Here is a 15,949-nt window from a genome sequence, read left to right as displayed (position 1 = left end):
AGATTTAAAACAGGGAGATTAAAAAAGAAAACAACTAACAATAAATAACATTTTTCATCTTCCTTCTGAAAATAGATGGTGCCTGTGAGTACCTCTTCTCTTCTGGGCTTTGGTTGTCCAGGAGGAAGGTTAGAAATTTAATAGTTACTTAATTTTCTGAACAAGTTTACATGAAATGTTAGATAGTAGCTGTCCTCTTTTTTTTCTTCATGCCTTAAATCAGATTTGAAATGAGAAGGGGTGAAAGTGGAGAAAATGCATGGTGTACCACACTAAGAAATTCCAATGACTTCTACCTTGTGTCAGACACGATCTGCTACTTCCAATCCTCATAAACACACAACCAGAGCTGGTCAAAGTGAAAGACTTAAGAGCTCTTACCTCTACAAAAGTATTGATAGCACTGATTTTGGTGAATCTCAGAAAATTTGTCCTTGTTTTTTGTGTGAGCAGAGTCTTGTGTTGACCAGACTGGCTTTCCATCTGGGCAGGAGCAGAGAGGGAAGCTGGATGTTTTCTGTGGAAGCTGGACCTGAAAAGGCACATGTTCCAGGAGTGAAAAGGGATTTTTGTCCCTCACCTTGGAATGGTGGTGCAGCTCTCTGAATCCTGGGCATGGAAGCACTGGGTTGAAAGACAGAGGAAGGAAGGATGCAAGATACAGGGAGGAGTAAGAGTGGTTGATAGGAATTGTATGGTGCTGTAAGGGAGGAGAATGGAGGCTGGTGGCACAGGAGTGGAGAGTGGAAACAGAGGTAAGGCACCCCTGAAATTCTCAAACAGCATTATCTGAGTTGCAAAGTCAAGGACAGAGAAGTTAAGATGGTCCTTAGATCTTGAGGCTTTTTTTTCAGGAGGGCAAATGGTCATATTTCCATGCTGGAAATCAGTTTGGCTTTAAAAGGACAGTCCTCCACATTGCTAGTACTCTGGAAAAATTAGGCTATAGCAATTTTACTGAAATACAAAAATTATGCTCATTAACATTTGTAAGGAATGCTATAGAAAAGCCAGTGAGGAAATTCAATTTTGAAAATGGGGTTTGAGTAAGGTGCAATAAATGTTGAGGATAATTTAGTTTCTTGAGGTGGAGAAAATTACTGTGGGAAGCTCATTTAGATTTGGTACTGATTAATAGGAAGGAAATGGGTAAGATTCTAATGGTGGTAGATAATTTGAATGAAAATCATCACAAAGTGATAGAGTTCATGATTCTTGGAAGGGAAGGATGGCAATATCACAAGACATTTAAAATAAAAAAAAAAAAAGACTTTAACAAACTGCAGGAATTGCTATCTGCACCTCTCAGGAACTTGTTCTGTGCAGTCAGGAGTGCAGAAGACCTGGAGGGTGCAAGAAAACCTGTCCAAAGGGCTGAAGCCCTGCTGGACTCTAATTCCTATTCTGAACCTGTGCTAACAGCAAGCCAGTAGCACTAGGGAGCGAGGCATGTGTAGGTCTGTATGAATTTGCAAGTTCAAGGTTCAAACCACGAAGAGGAGCATCACACACATCTAGAGAAGCTCTTTTTTATCTTATGTCAGAGTTGTTCAGGATCAGTTGTTTCCTTTTGCATTGTCATATGGTTTCACAAAGATTAGAAACAAGAAATCAAGGATGCAAACTAAGGTAGAGGATATTAGTGAAAATCGCATAAATAGATTAAAAATAAGGGGGAAGCTGTATGAAATGTACTTCCTGAGATATGGGGGAAGCACGACATGGGGAGTGTGCAGTTGCTGCTGTTGTTTCCTGTCTGCAGCCATGAGAAGAATGTACTAAGGAGTGTTTCCATTGAGTAGCTGTTCCCATGTCAGTGAGGTTGTGTGAATAAGTAGTAAAGTAATGCCAGAGCATCAAGTGACTCTTCTATGGGTGAGAAATAAGGTCTTAAAGAAGTAAAACTCAGCAGTACCAAGGTAGACCAAACTAAAACTCTTCCCTTCACCTCCGCTCCTCCAAAAAGAAAGGTCAGGAGAATTGTAGATTACTCATCCTAACTTCATTATGTAGAAAGCCACAAGAACAAATTATTACTCAAGATATAAACATTTCAAGAATCAGATTGTAATAAACTGGCCAGTAAGGATTTATTGAGAACAAATTGTGCCCAATAAATTTAATCTCTTTTTTTTGACAGCGTAGCTGTTCTAATTAAGGGAAGTGGTAGAATTTTGACACATTAAACTTTTATCAGGAAGCTGAGGAACAGTGGCTTAAATTAAATGACTCTTAAATGGGTACTCAGCTGCTTGAAAAATCTCACAGTGGATATCACAGTGAAAATAGTCTGTCTGTGTCTCTTTTACTGCCCATTAGAGTGTATTGATACACACTGATAAGATGCTGTGAGTCTTCTTTCCAAGCAGAAGAGTCCCAACTTTCCTGGTCTCTTCTGTGTGTCAAGTGCTCTGCTCCCTAAATAGTTTTTGTGGCCTCAGGCACTTCTGGAGATACAATGGACTACAGAATGAATGAAAGTCAGCAGTTAGAAATGCTAAAACTCCTACCAGGCTTGTCAAATTCTCGGGCATGTTGTATGTAAGACCCCTGAGGGGTCACTGTACTGTGCCCAGGGGAGGCTGCAGGGCCTTGGGCACAGTGTTGTGAGAAAGGGAGCAGGGAGAGGGAATTGAATTGGACCTACAAAGGACTGGGTTTGCTTAATTTAGAGAGAAGACTTAGAATGGATGCAAACCCTTACAGTTTTGTAAATTGTATGCATTAGGTGACAGGGATAAACTCTTCAGGTAGTGGACAGAAGATAAAGCAGTTTAATTTCCAGCGTAATGGTGTAGGCTAGATTTTAAGAAAAGGCTCTTTCTGAGGCTTTACAGGCCCAAATCAGGCATGTGAAAGGAGACTGCAGGAAGCTGTAGAGCTGTCTCAGTAGCGGCTGTGAGAGAAGCAGACAAGGGATCTCTCTGGATGTGCTTTTCCTGCCCCAGGGCAGCATCCATGGTGAGCAGCCTCCTGCCAGTCCAGTGTCCTTTTGCAGTGATCTCACAGTGGTGACACATCTGCCAGTGGAGGCTTGTATGACTTGGTATTTTTAAAGGCAATATTTTTCTTGGATCTGTGCTTGTACTTTGTGTTCATGATGTGAATTCTAAGTTTTCCTTCTACTCTACTACATTGTAATTTTGCTGCTGCAGCTTTGCTCTTATTCTGAGCTGGGAAAATAATACTCATAGTGGGCTTATTTGCACTATTTTCCAATTTCAGACATATTTGATGAAGTCCTTTATTTAAAGCTTTTTACGTGGTCTGCAGTCCTTTAAAAAGTTCTCCTGAGATGCCTTTTTATTTTTCTAGCACCTGTTTTTGGAGTGTGAGCATGGTACCCAGAGAAGGACAAGGGCCACGAACAGTGGTTAAACCAGCTCTGTTTGCTCTTACCACTTACACAGCCAAGGATTGTGTTTGCTTTAGCTGTAGAGACAAACAGATAAATCTTGCTCCTGTCTTTCCTGTTGCATTCTGTACCACTGATTTTGTGAACTGTGTTGCTAGATGGATTGGTCTTGCTTCAACTCAGGTTAAGTAGAGAGTTAGCCTCAGTTGGTTACAATGGTTTTCCTATCAGGAAGTTATCATCTCTGATTTCTAGAGCCATAAAGATGGGTTATTTGTAGCAGCCTGAGACCACCAGAATGTGTTCTCAGAAACAAAACCTTCCATTATGACATTTTGTTTCTTTGCTTTTTATTCTTTTCCCGTTAAGGTGTTTATTTTCTTATTTATTTATTTTCTCACTTGATTTGGTGTTCTCTTAAATAGATGATTTTTGATGCATTTCTTAGGCTGTTGATTTATCATCCTTCCAGCAGCTGTCTTGCTGAACTACTGGTAATTTTAAAGGAAACAATGTTACAGAGTGCTCACAGATTCAAAATATAAATGAAACACAGAGTATATTTCTAACCAAGGCAGCTATATAGCTAACTTGGGTTGACAACCATGTCTGAAAAACAACTTTTTTTTTTCGCTTTACAGGCAATGCCACTGCAGTTAAGCAGTCCCGGTACAGGATTATCATTCAGGATTCTGCCAGTGGGGGACAGGCATGTCCAGACACCTTGTATGAGGAAAGAGAATGTGAAGATGTTCCCATCTGTCCAGTGTATAGGTAAAAACTGTTAGCTTGGAATCAGTCTCTAGTGGGTGTCCACTTCTCCAGAAATGACTCCTGTCCTGCACAATTTTAACCAGAAAATAACATAATGTTGGAAAATGCAGAGTTTAAAACAAATAATGTACCTTGCAAAATGTGTAAAAGTGGAGTTCAAACTGGAGATTTCAGTAGATCTGGCATCATCAGAATGAGCACCAACAGACACAGCTCCTAGGAATAGTAACCTCAGGGTCTGATGTGTGTAAGGAAGCTGTTACTGGGAACTTCCCCCTCATTGTATCTAAAAATCAATGTGAGCTATTTTGGGACCACAAGCCCTAGAGTGCCTTAATCATAATTGCATGCTTATTGCAGAAACTCTTGTCTTTTCCCCTGGTACTCTCACTCCAGTGAATACTACGCACTTAAAAAGTTCTGATTAGACAAATAATACAATAGAGCAGTTACTCACTGCTCTTCATTAAGATTCCGTGGCCCATCTGTTGTGCAATATTAGTAAATAGAAAAGCATTATATCTTTGCATACAAATCTTCAGCCTGCACATCCCACAGGAGATGGTCCTGGAGCAGAGTGTGGAGCTGAAGGCAGTGCCGGGCAGGGGACAACGCTCTGCTCTGCCTGGTGCCATGGAAAGCTGCTTCCCATGGCTGGCACACCTGTGAGCACAGAAAACAGGCTGGGAACAACATCAGTTGTATGAGAGCAGGAGGAGAGCCTGGTGACAAAGCCCACTGGAGCCATTTCATATGTATCTTACCTAACTTTGAAGCATGCCCTGCAAAATGAGAAAGGGGGACGTTGTTGGATAAGGATGTGCTGAGCCTGGCATCTGAATTCCAGTTCCCGGCGCTTGTGTCAGGAGTAATTACTGCTCTGTGATTCCAAAGTCCCCACAGCATATTATGTTTGGTAACTGGAGTTTGTGCTCAGATTTGTTCCCTGTTTTCCAGTTGTGAGCATGTCACTGTTGGCTGTTCCCTGTGCAGGTGGAAGAGCCACCGCTGGAGCCCCTGTGTGCTGGTGCCAGACTCAGTGAGACAGGCCCTGCCCGGGCAGAGCGAGGCGTGTGGGCACGGGCTGCAGTCCAGGGGTAAGAGTCCTCCATCCAGCCCCAGTGTCTGAGGTGTTGGATATGGCATTGAAGTAGGGTCTTTGCTTTTTTTTTGCAGTAGGTAATTTGGAAACTAGCTGGAGTACTTTATGAAATAAAGTGTTTTGGGAGCTGCTTCCATTATAGTTCTGCTGTGCTGGGCATTAAAGTACCACTAACACAATAGCTTGGAGTATAGGAGGAGATTTGTGCTTGATGTTCAAATATCTTAACCTGCTTTTCTGCCCAAAGCTGAAGCATGTGAGCTTTAAATGAATTATCTATAGGCCTTTATGAAGTAATCCATTCTTTGTGCTAAAAATGGAAAGGGTAATTTCCTTACGATTTTGAATTTTACTAATGATTTGCCTGAGGCCTGATTTTCATTAAGACTGTTGAAGAAGTTCAGCATGGGTAAAGGCTTTGGGCTCCTGCCCTTGGCATAATTAAGCACTTAGAAATTAGTGGTCCCATTGTCTGAACAGAAGTGTTGAGAAGAATGTTCAGAGTCTGCATCAGTCTGTAGTGGTGCCTGCAGATGGCTGGAGATGTGGCTGTTATCATTCTCCTGGGAAATACAATGAAACCTTTAACAAAAGGTTATTTTTATTGAAAAAAAATTGCTATACAGGTATGCTAACTGAGGAAACTTGACATAATAATTTACTCCTTCACAAAGGTAGAAGCTATTCTTTAAAGATGAAATGAATTTCTTATGTAATCTGGAAACAAAGGAAAAGAAAGAAAAGCCCTGACAGTATGTGGGATGTATCTGAAAGAAGAAATCTGTTTTAAACTAAAACTCAAAGGAGTAAATATCTTTAACTAGGTTTTGACCACAAACCTTTCCACAAAGTTTTCAAATCTGTAAATTTTATTGTTCAGTCTGTGTGAAGAGATGGTAATCTTTATGTTCTAGTAGGTGCATGAACTTTGTTAATCTTACTCTGACAGAATTAGAAGTGTAATAGAAGAGCATCACACTTGCTTTTACTCTGTGGAGAGCCCTCCAATAATTGCCTAGACTATGTGCTGTGCTAGGATAATTGTGAAAAACCTACCTTGGTGAGTTTAAGCAAAAATCATTTCAATGCCACGTTCACTTTTTGTAATTAACTGTGGCTTTGTAACAGCTTCATAATTACATGTAGTGATAGAACCACTCTGCTGGGTATTATTAAAGATGAGTGGGGTCTCAGGAAAATGAGATCTCAGATGAAACCCATGGAAGAAGATTTTAAAAGATATTTTGTTTGAACAAGAGGAGTGATCTCCACAGAGAAGGCAGCTGAAACTCAGCTGCTAACCCTGACCATACTGTGTCTGGAAAAGAAGCTGCTGGGTTTTCAGCAATTCTGTATCTTATCTGTAGAAGTGTTTAGTAAGGGAAACTTTCATAAAGGTTTTGTTAGTTCCTCTTCTTGCTGCTACTTGAACTCAGGAGTGTGCAGAGTGCCCTGTGTTGTCAGGGACCAGCCCTTTAGGCAGGGGAGGTTTTTCCTTACATGCCTTGGAGATACTGAACACTCAACAAAAAAAAGGTCTTGAGCAGCCTTTTCTAACTTTGAGATTGACCCTGCTTAGAGCAGGCATCGGATCCTCAGAGGTCCCTTCTGTCCTAAATTATGTTTTACGACACTGTGAGTCTGTGGGTGTTTTCAGGGGAATCTGTGCCATCAGTAGAAGAATCCCAGGTGTAAGAGATAGATGCTGCCTTCCTGCAATATTCAGGCATCCTGTGAATGAGCTTGCATCCGAGGTATCACCACCCCTCCACAGAGTAATTGCCTTACATAATGTAGCCAGTAAGTGCTTCTTCTCCAAGGAGTATTCATATGAATTTGCCTGGTTCCTTTTTTACCATGTGACAGCAATTACCCTTTTACCTCTAACATAATCAGTCTTCCTGTCCCTTGGAGCATCCATTTCTTAGATTTTTTTTTTTTCCTGTCCATACCCTGACTGTAGTATAAAAAAGAGGATTTTAGTTTTCAGTGACTGTCATATCTAGCCAATTATATAAGGACATTGAATTCATATGAATTATTTCTAAAGAAAACCAGTATGTGTTTATGTGTACCTATTTAGGACAATGATTGTACTGAGGGAAAATGAGGTCTGAAATGACTTTCAAGCTCCATTCTTTCTCTCGGCTAGATTCTGAGAAAGATACTTAGAGATCCTGTTCCATGAGCATTTTCACTGAAATTGCATGTAAACATACTGTGTAATATGCAGAAGATACCAGAATTTGTGAATAATAAGCAGAATAGCTAAGGAGATGACAGCTGTCTGAAGTTTTTATGGTTTTATCTTGGTAAGATATTATTACACTAATTACAATAGCCTTTCATTTCTTACGTCACCTTCAGTGGACTAATTTATTCAAGAAGCAATGCTATAGGAAAGAGAAAGGTAGCCTTTAGAACTAATAAATATAGTTAAACTTAGTTGAGGCAAAAAGCCCCCAACACAGGGCACTCAAGTAAAACAGGATGAGGATGTTACAGAGGACAACATTACTAACAGTAAATGAGGAGAACCCCCCTGGAGCTCTGTATCCAGTTCTGGGGTCCTTAACATAAGAAGGATGTGGACCTGTTGGAGATGGTCCAGGGGAAATCACAGAGATGCTCAGAAGACTCAAGAACCTCTGCTGTCAAGGCAGGCTGAGAGCTGGGGTTGTTGCCTGGAAAAGAGAAGGCTCCAGGAAGATGTTGGAGCCCCTTGCAATGCCCTGAGGAGGCTTCAAGAGAGCTGGAGATGGCATGGAGTGATAGGGTGAGGGGGAATGGCTTTGAACTGACTAAAAGTAGAGTTGGAAGAAACACTCTCTCACTTTGAGAGTGGTTAGACCCTGGTACAGGATGCCCAGAGAAATTGTGGCTGCTCCATCCCTGGAAGTGTTCAAGGCCAGGTAGGATGGGGCTTGGAGCAACCTGGAATAGTGGAAGGTGTCCCTACCCATGGCAGGGGTAGAATGAGATGAGCTGGATGGTTTCCACTTCAGACCATTCCATGATTTCATGGGAATCACTGCTTCTTCAGGTGCTGTTTGGTGACTTTCCTGGTCTCAGATGTTTGTGATGGAGGATCCTTCAGGAGTGGCCTCTCCTTTCAGTGCTGACATGAGGAGCCACCTGGGACATACACAGTTTTTGGGAAAAAAATGTGTTGCTCATTACTAGGGATTGTGAAGGTTTAATTAGTGGATCGAAAGCCTGTTTCAAGCAAGTGTCTTTGAAGGTTGCTTCAAACTCCATTGGTAGTGTAAATAGACAGGTATTAAAGACCAGATGGGTCTAATGAGACTCTGCTTTAGAAACTGGTCCTGGAAATACACTGACAACATGATTATGAAAAAACGAGTTACTTTCCAAAAGCAAAGGGAGGCTGCAGCAATGGAAAATGCCATCTCTTATTTCTCCTGCTCCTGCCACTTTGCTTTGATTCATTTGACCATATTTCCCCCTGTTAATGAGACAGTAAGTCTTTCTCAGAGCTGTAGTCCCAATCTCAAGAATACAGAAATGTTGTGACACAGAGCAGGAAATATTTTTAGAGATAGTTTATTGATTTATGTACAGGAAAACAACAGTGCAGACTCACCAATGGAGGAATAAGAAGCTACTCCTTTGCTTTGGAGAGCAGAACTCTCCCTGTCTCACCGGAGGTCTTGGGGTAGATCAATCCTGGGCAGCCCCATCGAGCACCTCTGGAGTGTATTTCTTTTGGTTGCTCTGCTGTCAGACCACACAGGATGTATTTCCTTTCCTGCTTTAGCTGGGTTGTAAATTCACATCACATGGACTTTGCTAAGATGGTTAGTGTTAAATATAATCTGTTACAGTTGAAAAGTTGATGTATGAATTGACAGTGAAAACGTGGGATGCAGGCAGCACCAGACTCGGGCCATTTAAGATTCCCGTCTCCTTCATTGCAGGCTTCTGGCTCTTGCTCTGGAGCTTTCTGATAGCTGTAGGGACATTGCAGACAAGACTGGTTTTAGACTGATTCAGACCAGGAGCTTATCATCATAAGAAAAAAATGGTAGCAATCTGCTATCTAAGTTTCCTGAGTGTGTCTAAATGCAGTGATAATTCCAGTGAAATCTTATATAAGACATAGGCAGTACTGTGATCACAAGTCTAATAGTGACCAAGTTAATGCATCATATGAAGCAAGATGCAAGGATGAGTTTAGATATAGTCTAAGATTGTATCTACACAAATATTTTAAACATGCTTCCTTTAGCTGTATTATCTTATGTATTGTCCATCAGTAATTCAGTAATGGCCATATATACTGTTGTTGTTTCTCCTGCAATTATTTTATGGTAACCTCTTTATAATGAGATGTGCCATCAAAAAAGTGTCAGTGTAATTTTTTTTTTCCCTCATAAGAGAAGTCATCCAACAGTTCTTGTTTTCTGTTTTCTAGATAGTTAATATAACTGCTGATTAGCTAAATTAACACATCATTGTGATTTGAGTTGTTGAATGTTTTTGCACAGAATTACCAATTTCAGGAGGTACATATTAGAATCGTGTGACAATTTACAGGCTGAAGGCAATGTGATAACCTGAAGTTTACAAGGAATGCAATTATGATAGTAAACGTGGCAGAGACTCAACTGCTTCAGTTTGCTGGTGATGTTTTTTGGGGAGGGCTGTTGGTGCAGTCCTGTGTCAGTGTGTCCAGCTGACAGCAGCTTACCTGTCATCAGCAGCTCCTTCCAGTATTACAGAGGAGGCAGGACAATGGCACCTTGAGCCTTATTCTGAGTGAAGCTGAGTGTTCATTTGTTGGTCAGTGTTCTTCCTGGTGGTTACAGGGACACAGCACAGGGAGCTGAACTTGAATGGTCCCAGCCAGAGTCCTGGTCTGGAAGACACCTTCCTGGCAGCTGGTAGCATTGGGAGCAAATAATTGAGGGGAAAAATAATAACCAGGGTAAAGACAGGAACTGAGTCTTGTTCATGATACTTTTGAAAAGAACGTGAAGCAGAGTTTGTCTAGGATGGCACTGAGGTTGAGGAAGGAGATTGCCTTTCCAGAATGAAGAGCCTTGGTCTGTTCATGAGCTATGTCTGCCCAGGGCTTCAGCAACACTTTACAGATACAATTACTCTACATCATGTTGCAAATTCACAAACATGTATTATGTTGTTTTCCTCTTGTCACTAACAGTGCCCTTTTTAGCTTAAAAACACATGGAGAGTACTAAGATGGTAAGAAACAACCAAACCAGAATTGATTTGCTATTATTGTTTTTGATAATCTGATTTCTTTGCTTGACAAGGCAGTTGGCTGGAGGTCAGGCAATAAGGTAAGTGAAAAGCAGCACAGATAATATTCTCTGAACTTCAGGAAGACATTGAGTCCAGTTCCACGTGACACCCTCCCATGTGCAGTATAAAAGTATGACCTAGAGAAATGCAGGGCAAGGTGGTTGTGAAACTTGTTGAAAAAACCCATTCCAAGCTCTGTTATCAGCTATTTTCTGTCAGCCAGGAGGGCTATTTCAGATGGCTTCTGATCAGATCCTGACAGCTTCCCACGGGGCACACGCACCCTGGACTGTCAGTGCTGTCACTGACAGTGTGGATGATGAACTAGAGAGCATCTGTAACACATCTGGGTAACAGCAAATCGTGAGTACTCGGAAGGGCAGACCAGAGATACATGTTGGTTAAATTTGAGCATGCTCTGAAATCAGAGAAGTGTAATTTTTGTTGAAGAAAAAAAATGTCAAATGCAGCACTTGCACTGTAGAAAAGTGGGCAGCAGTACTGTAGAGGAAAGTCTGGAATTTGGACTTCTATCAGTGGCATTATCCTGCTGTAAAAAAGCACACATCATAAAATCATGTTTTGCTTACATTTTCTTTCTCATCTCCAAGTTCCTGAAATTTGTTCTTCTTTTTCATAAAACAGAATATATTTAACAGGCAATACTCCCTCTTATTTTTTTTCCACACCTTCTGCCACTATAAGTAGTGACAAACAGTTGAGGTCAGATAAAAACACCAAAACTTTCTCTTGAGTAATTCCAATTCCTCGTTTGCCAATAAATTCAGAATAGGTTAGGAAAGTTTTTTCCAAAATACTCAAATTTCATTAACAGAAATAAATTAAATATTTAGGTGTCTACCTCTGATGAATAGCACTGAACAAATTAAAATCTCTTGAGCTTAATGAAACTTTACCCTTGGTTTTGCATTTAAAACTAATCTTCATTCTTGGTGAACTAAGTATAATCTGCACACAGGAGATGGAGAGAATGCTCACTGCAGTATGGATGTGGCATACATGAGTCCAGGTTGCTGGTGTCAGATTTGTATCATTTACCTATAAGCTTTCAGCTGTTTTTATCTGTAGATTTGAAAATAGATTTGCTTCATGCAGAAACATGTGGCAGTGTTTCACAAAGGGGGAAATAGGGAAAAATTGAGGAGGAGACAAAAATGCCATACTAATATCATGTATGCATATATGTATGCATTCTTAGCCTTCCCTGAACCAGTGGAATGAGGAAGATACCCTCTCCCAGAGAGATTCTTCATGGGATTAATTTCAGTTTTGTAGCATTAGAATTGACTGGGAGCAGGAGGAGAGGGTACAGATGAGGTTATGTGAGGTATAGTGGATCAATCTCTCTGAGCATTTCAGCTGCCTTTGATATTCCTGTAGTTTAATTTATGAGAAATAAAATCACCTGTTTTCATTGAAATCATCCTGGTCCAATTTATTAAAACCTGCTGCTGTAGCGGAGGTGTCTATGCAAATGTGCACGGCTGGAATCTGCAGCTGGGCACTGCAGTGGGGCATGGAAATTTGTCCTCATATTGTATTACATCCCACTGATCTTCCAGGTAATGTGCTCCCCTAGACCAATTTTTCTTCCTTTGGGTGTGAGTTGATAGGACAAGGGGAAGAAAGATTGATACTGGTTTGCCAGTGACAGGTTGTTCACAGAAGAGTGATGGTGGACTGCCCTCCTGTTTTTAATGGGGGATGTCAGCAGGCATCAGAGGACACTTAAAACTATATTTCAGCCTGGGTCTGCCCAGCTTCCACCTCTTCCACTGCTCCAAGAGTATTTCATAGGCAGGAGAATTGGCATGACATTACTTTATAGACGTGGACTAATAGCAGGACAGACTCCGACTCATTTCTGTCACTGTAGCCTTATGCCAGCAACATAAAAATTGAGGAGACTTAGCAAATTTGTCCTGACAGCAATCTACAGTGCAGCATTTTATCCAAAGGCAACTCAATGATCTGTAAACTTTCTGTAAAATAAAGATGATGAAGACTGCATCAGATAAATTCCATGTATTTGATTTCCTTCAAAACCAGGACAGTATATTCCACTCTGCAGAAGGGAATAAGCAGGCTCTCTAGCTTAACTATATATACTGTTCCTATCTGATAAACAAAACAAATATCAGCCTCTTTGTACCACACAGAGCATTTGTTTTCTGGGGGAAAGGAATAAAAGGTCTTAATCAACTAGAAGAGTCTTTTGAAGCCAGAAGGCACAGACCCTGAAGATGCATGCTTAGGGCATGTACCAATAGAGGGATTGTTAAAAGATCAAAATAATGAGAAGTAAAGCAGAGGGACATCAAAGCTTGCCAGGCTATGTATTTCTGCCTTGATTAGGAGGAAGGAGGGAAGAAGGGGGGAAAAAGAGTTTTAGATCAATAGGAAGTGGCCTGGTCACCTCAGACAGCACCATCCAAATGTGTACAATTTACAGGAATTGCTGGAGCATCTCAGTCATAAAAGTCCCACAGGATCTGACAGTGCTCACACCATATTTAACAGGCACAGAGGGAGAGAGTCGAGATCGTCTTATCTGAAGGAAACTCCTTTTTTAAATGTAAGGGTAGATAGATTTTCATTTTGTCTTTCATCCCTCTGATTAAGTTCAGCTCTCTTTGGTCCTCCCAAGATTTCTTTTATCTAGTGTGGAGTCTGTATGATCTAAGCAAGTATCGCTGGCGAAAGTCGTTTTTGGGGTCCTTTTTTAAATGATGGATTGTCATTAAACAGAGTATAGTAGATGAAAGAGGTCCAAGGAGATCCAAACTGTGCCGAGACTTACTCAGGAGGATGAAAGGCATAATGAGGGACGTAATGAAGAGCAATCTCTCCCTCAAACTGGGGACAGGCCCTTCCAATTACGACTTGTTTTTACTGCTAGCTCCCAGTGATTTAAAATCCACGTTATGAGCAGTTGATTCAGACTTTGCACACAAATCTTGAGGAATTTGTATTCTGTGAACAGTAAGCCTGGGTGGTGACACGTCGTGGTTTGTGTGGAGGATGTTGCAGACTAGAGCAGAAATCTCTTCTGTGGCCATGGGTGGGTTGTAAGCAGACCTGTTCACACAGTCTGGTGTGTGCTCTTCATCAGAAATACAGGAGCAGTTTCATCCTAAAACTCTTCACTTAGAGCCTGAAACACAAGGGTTTCTAATCCTTAATAATTTAAAGGAGCTCACAGAACTGTTGCTGGTTTTTGGCCCCTGTGTGTGTCTGGTGTACCTCAGTTCAATGGTGTAACCCTGCAGTGAGAAAACTATTCTAGTTTCTTGATGATTTTCAGTTTAATTGAATCATCCTTTGTTCTTGAGGCATTTGTGTCCTGGTTGGGCTCCTTTTTTGTTTGCTATTTTATATAACTCTTGTTCACATCCCTCTTGTTCACCTCTCCATGTGAAGGCAGGCTCATTCACTACTGATTTGAATCTACTTTTGCTTTTATAAAATTTTAATTTCCTGTATGTCACAGTTGTGCTGTTTATAACTCCAAAGACAATTCATGCCAAAGCTGCTGCGGTTCATAAGGAAATTGTTGAGAATTCATCTGAGCTGAGCAGGGTAAGATCCAGGTTCTCTTGAAAATAGCCTTAAGGAGAACTTTTCTTCAAATAGACATTTTAAAGAGGAAAGCTTAAGGCATGACCAAAAATAAGCAAGTTTATTAAAAAGCTTTTATACTATTAGTTGTCAGGAAAACACTAGAGATGTTACTTTCACAATCCTTACCCAAATAACCTCTTTCTTGTCCATAATGGTCTCAGTCAAGTGGATTATCAGCTTGTGAGACATTTCAGAGGCATTAATTGGAAGGATGAAGACCAGTTGTTTATTCTCACAGTGTAGTAGAACCAATGGGGTTTAATTTGAGAAATAGACAATACTGGATTGAAATGCCGATCCTGCTTAAATCAATGAAACATTCAAGGACTCTGTCAATTGTTTGTACTTCCCTTCTTACCTCCTGGGAGAAAACCAAAACAACAAACCCAAACAAGCAAACAACCTCCTCCCCCCCAAAAACTCTTAACAAAACTCCAAACCAGCAAACAGAAAAACAAATCAACAAACAAACCCAACTTGTTGAAAGGTTGGTGAAAGGAAAATGGAGGTGTTGAGAGGGATGCAGAGTTTGATTTATAGCATATATTGTTCACTGTCAGACTCCCGAGGTTTGACCTGTCTGGGGAATTTCCTTCAGAGGAACACGATAAAAGTTTCAGTTTGCATTTTCCCTTTTGCTGTATTACTTAGAAAGCACTTCTTAATGGAAATTAAGTAAAGTTTCTTTCAATAATTAAGAGCTAATACTCACCATGAATATTAGCATCCTAAATGGCAGAGCTCATCAATTTGGCTTATCAAAAATCTTCAAGCACAAGATTTTTTTATGAAGTGGCATGCCACAAAGATGTAAAAGGAGTCCTGATGTCATGTTTGTTGACTCTGAATTTGTATATTAATGCTACTGCAATGCTTTATGTCTGCAGTAGAGGTTTTAGACATGAATTTTCAATTTCAGAAGAAATGAATAACCTTGAATCAAGCTGTCTTTCAAAATTCCCAGCATCTCTCTTTCAAACAGGTGCACTAAAGTGACAGAAGAGTAACTGGAAGTGACAGGGATGCTTATGAAGTGCTTGCACTTGTGAGAATACAGCAGGTGCCTGTGAACTGGTCGATATTACATTTGCTTTGGGTGTCCAGTGATGCTCTTTTCTGCTGACACAGTTTCTAAATATGTTCAGAAATATTAAAAATTCTGAGTGGCATGTTTAGCACTTTTAAAACCGAGTCTGATGATTGCATTAGTAATACTTCCAAACATTTTTCCTGTTGGAAACAACCCTTCTCTACTTCCCTTATTGTCATCAATTTGCTTCTGAAAAGACTCAGGAGAAGATTCTGTCTTCTTTATTTATAATAAATCAAGTGGAACTTCATCCAAAAAATTGGAATTCCCCTGGAATAAAATTACTACACAACAAAAAACCATCTCTATGCCTTGATGGCAATAGATAGTAATGAAAAATATGTCACCTTCTAACAAAGATTTTTCTAAAGTCAATTTTTTTGCTGGCAGCTGCTGGTTTTGCCAGGTGCTTGCATCATTTATTAAAGGATTGCTGATATTGGCTTTGTGAAATAAGGAAAGTTTTGAATAATATATTCTGGTATTTGATAGAGTTCTCCTGAAGCAGGGTATTTTGTAGTGTTAAATTTGGATCTTGGATGTGAAGCCTTGTAGCAAATGGTACTTTTTACCGCTTTTCTGATCAATTCAGGTCAGTACTATTGTTTCTTTTTGACAGTTCACTGAAGTTTCAGCCCTGCAATCATATATTTGTTTTCTTTGATGTGCCCCAAGGTGATTGAAATTTCTCGGAGTTCTC

General features: G+C 40.4%; 1 protein-coding gene across 1 annotated transcript in view; it reads left to right on the top strand.

Moving 5' to 3' along the window:
• THSD7B (thrombospondin type 1 domain containing 7B) overlaps positions 1 to 15,949 on the top strand; it is a 241,363-nt gene that overhangs the window by 114,268 nt on the left and 111,146 nt on the right. Inside the window, exons 10-11 of the mRNA XM_058839930.1 lie at positions 3,997 to 4,129; positions 5,123 to 5,226. Coding sequence (XP_058695913.1) covers positions 3,997 to 4,129; positions 5,123 to 5,226 — 237 coding nt within the window. The remainder of the gene's footprint in view (positions 1 to 3,996; positions 4,130 to 5,122; positions 5,227 to 15,949) is intronic.

The sequence above is a fragment of the Poecile atricapillus genome, chromosome 5, assembly GCF_030490865.1.
Source record: "Poecile atricapillus isolate bPoeAtr1 chromosome 5, bPoeAtr1.hap1, whole genome shotgun sequence".
NCBI classification, from domain to species: domain Eukaryota; kingdom Metazoa; phylum Chordata; class Aves; order Passeriformes; family Paridae; genus Poecile; species Poecile atricapillus.
This window is presented reverse-complemented; position numbering and strand designations above follow the sequence as displayed.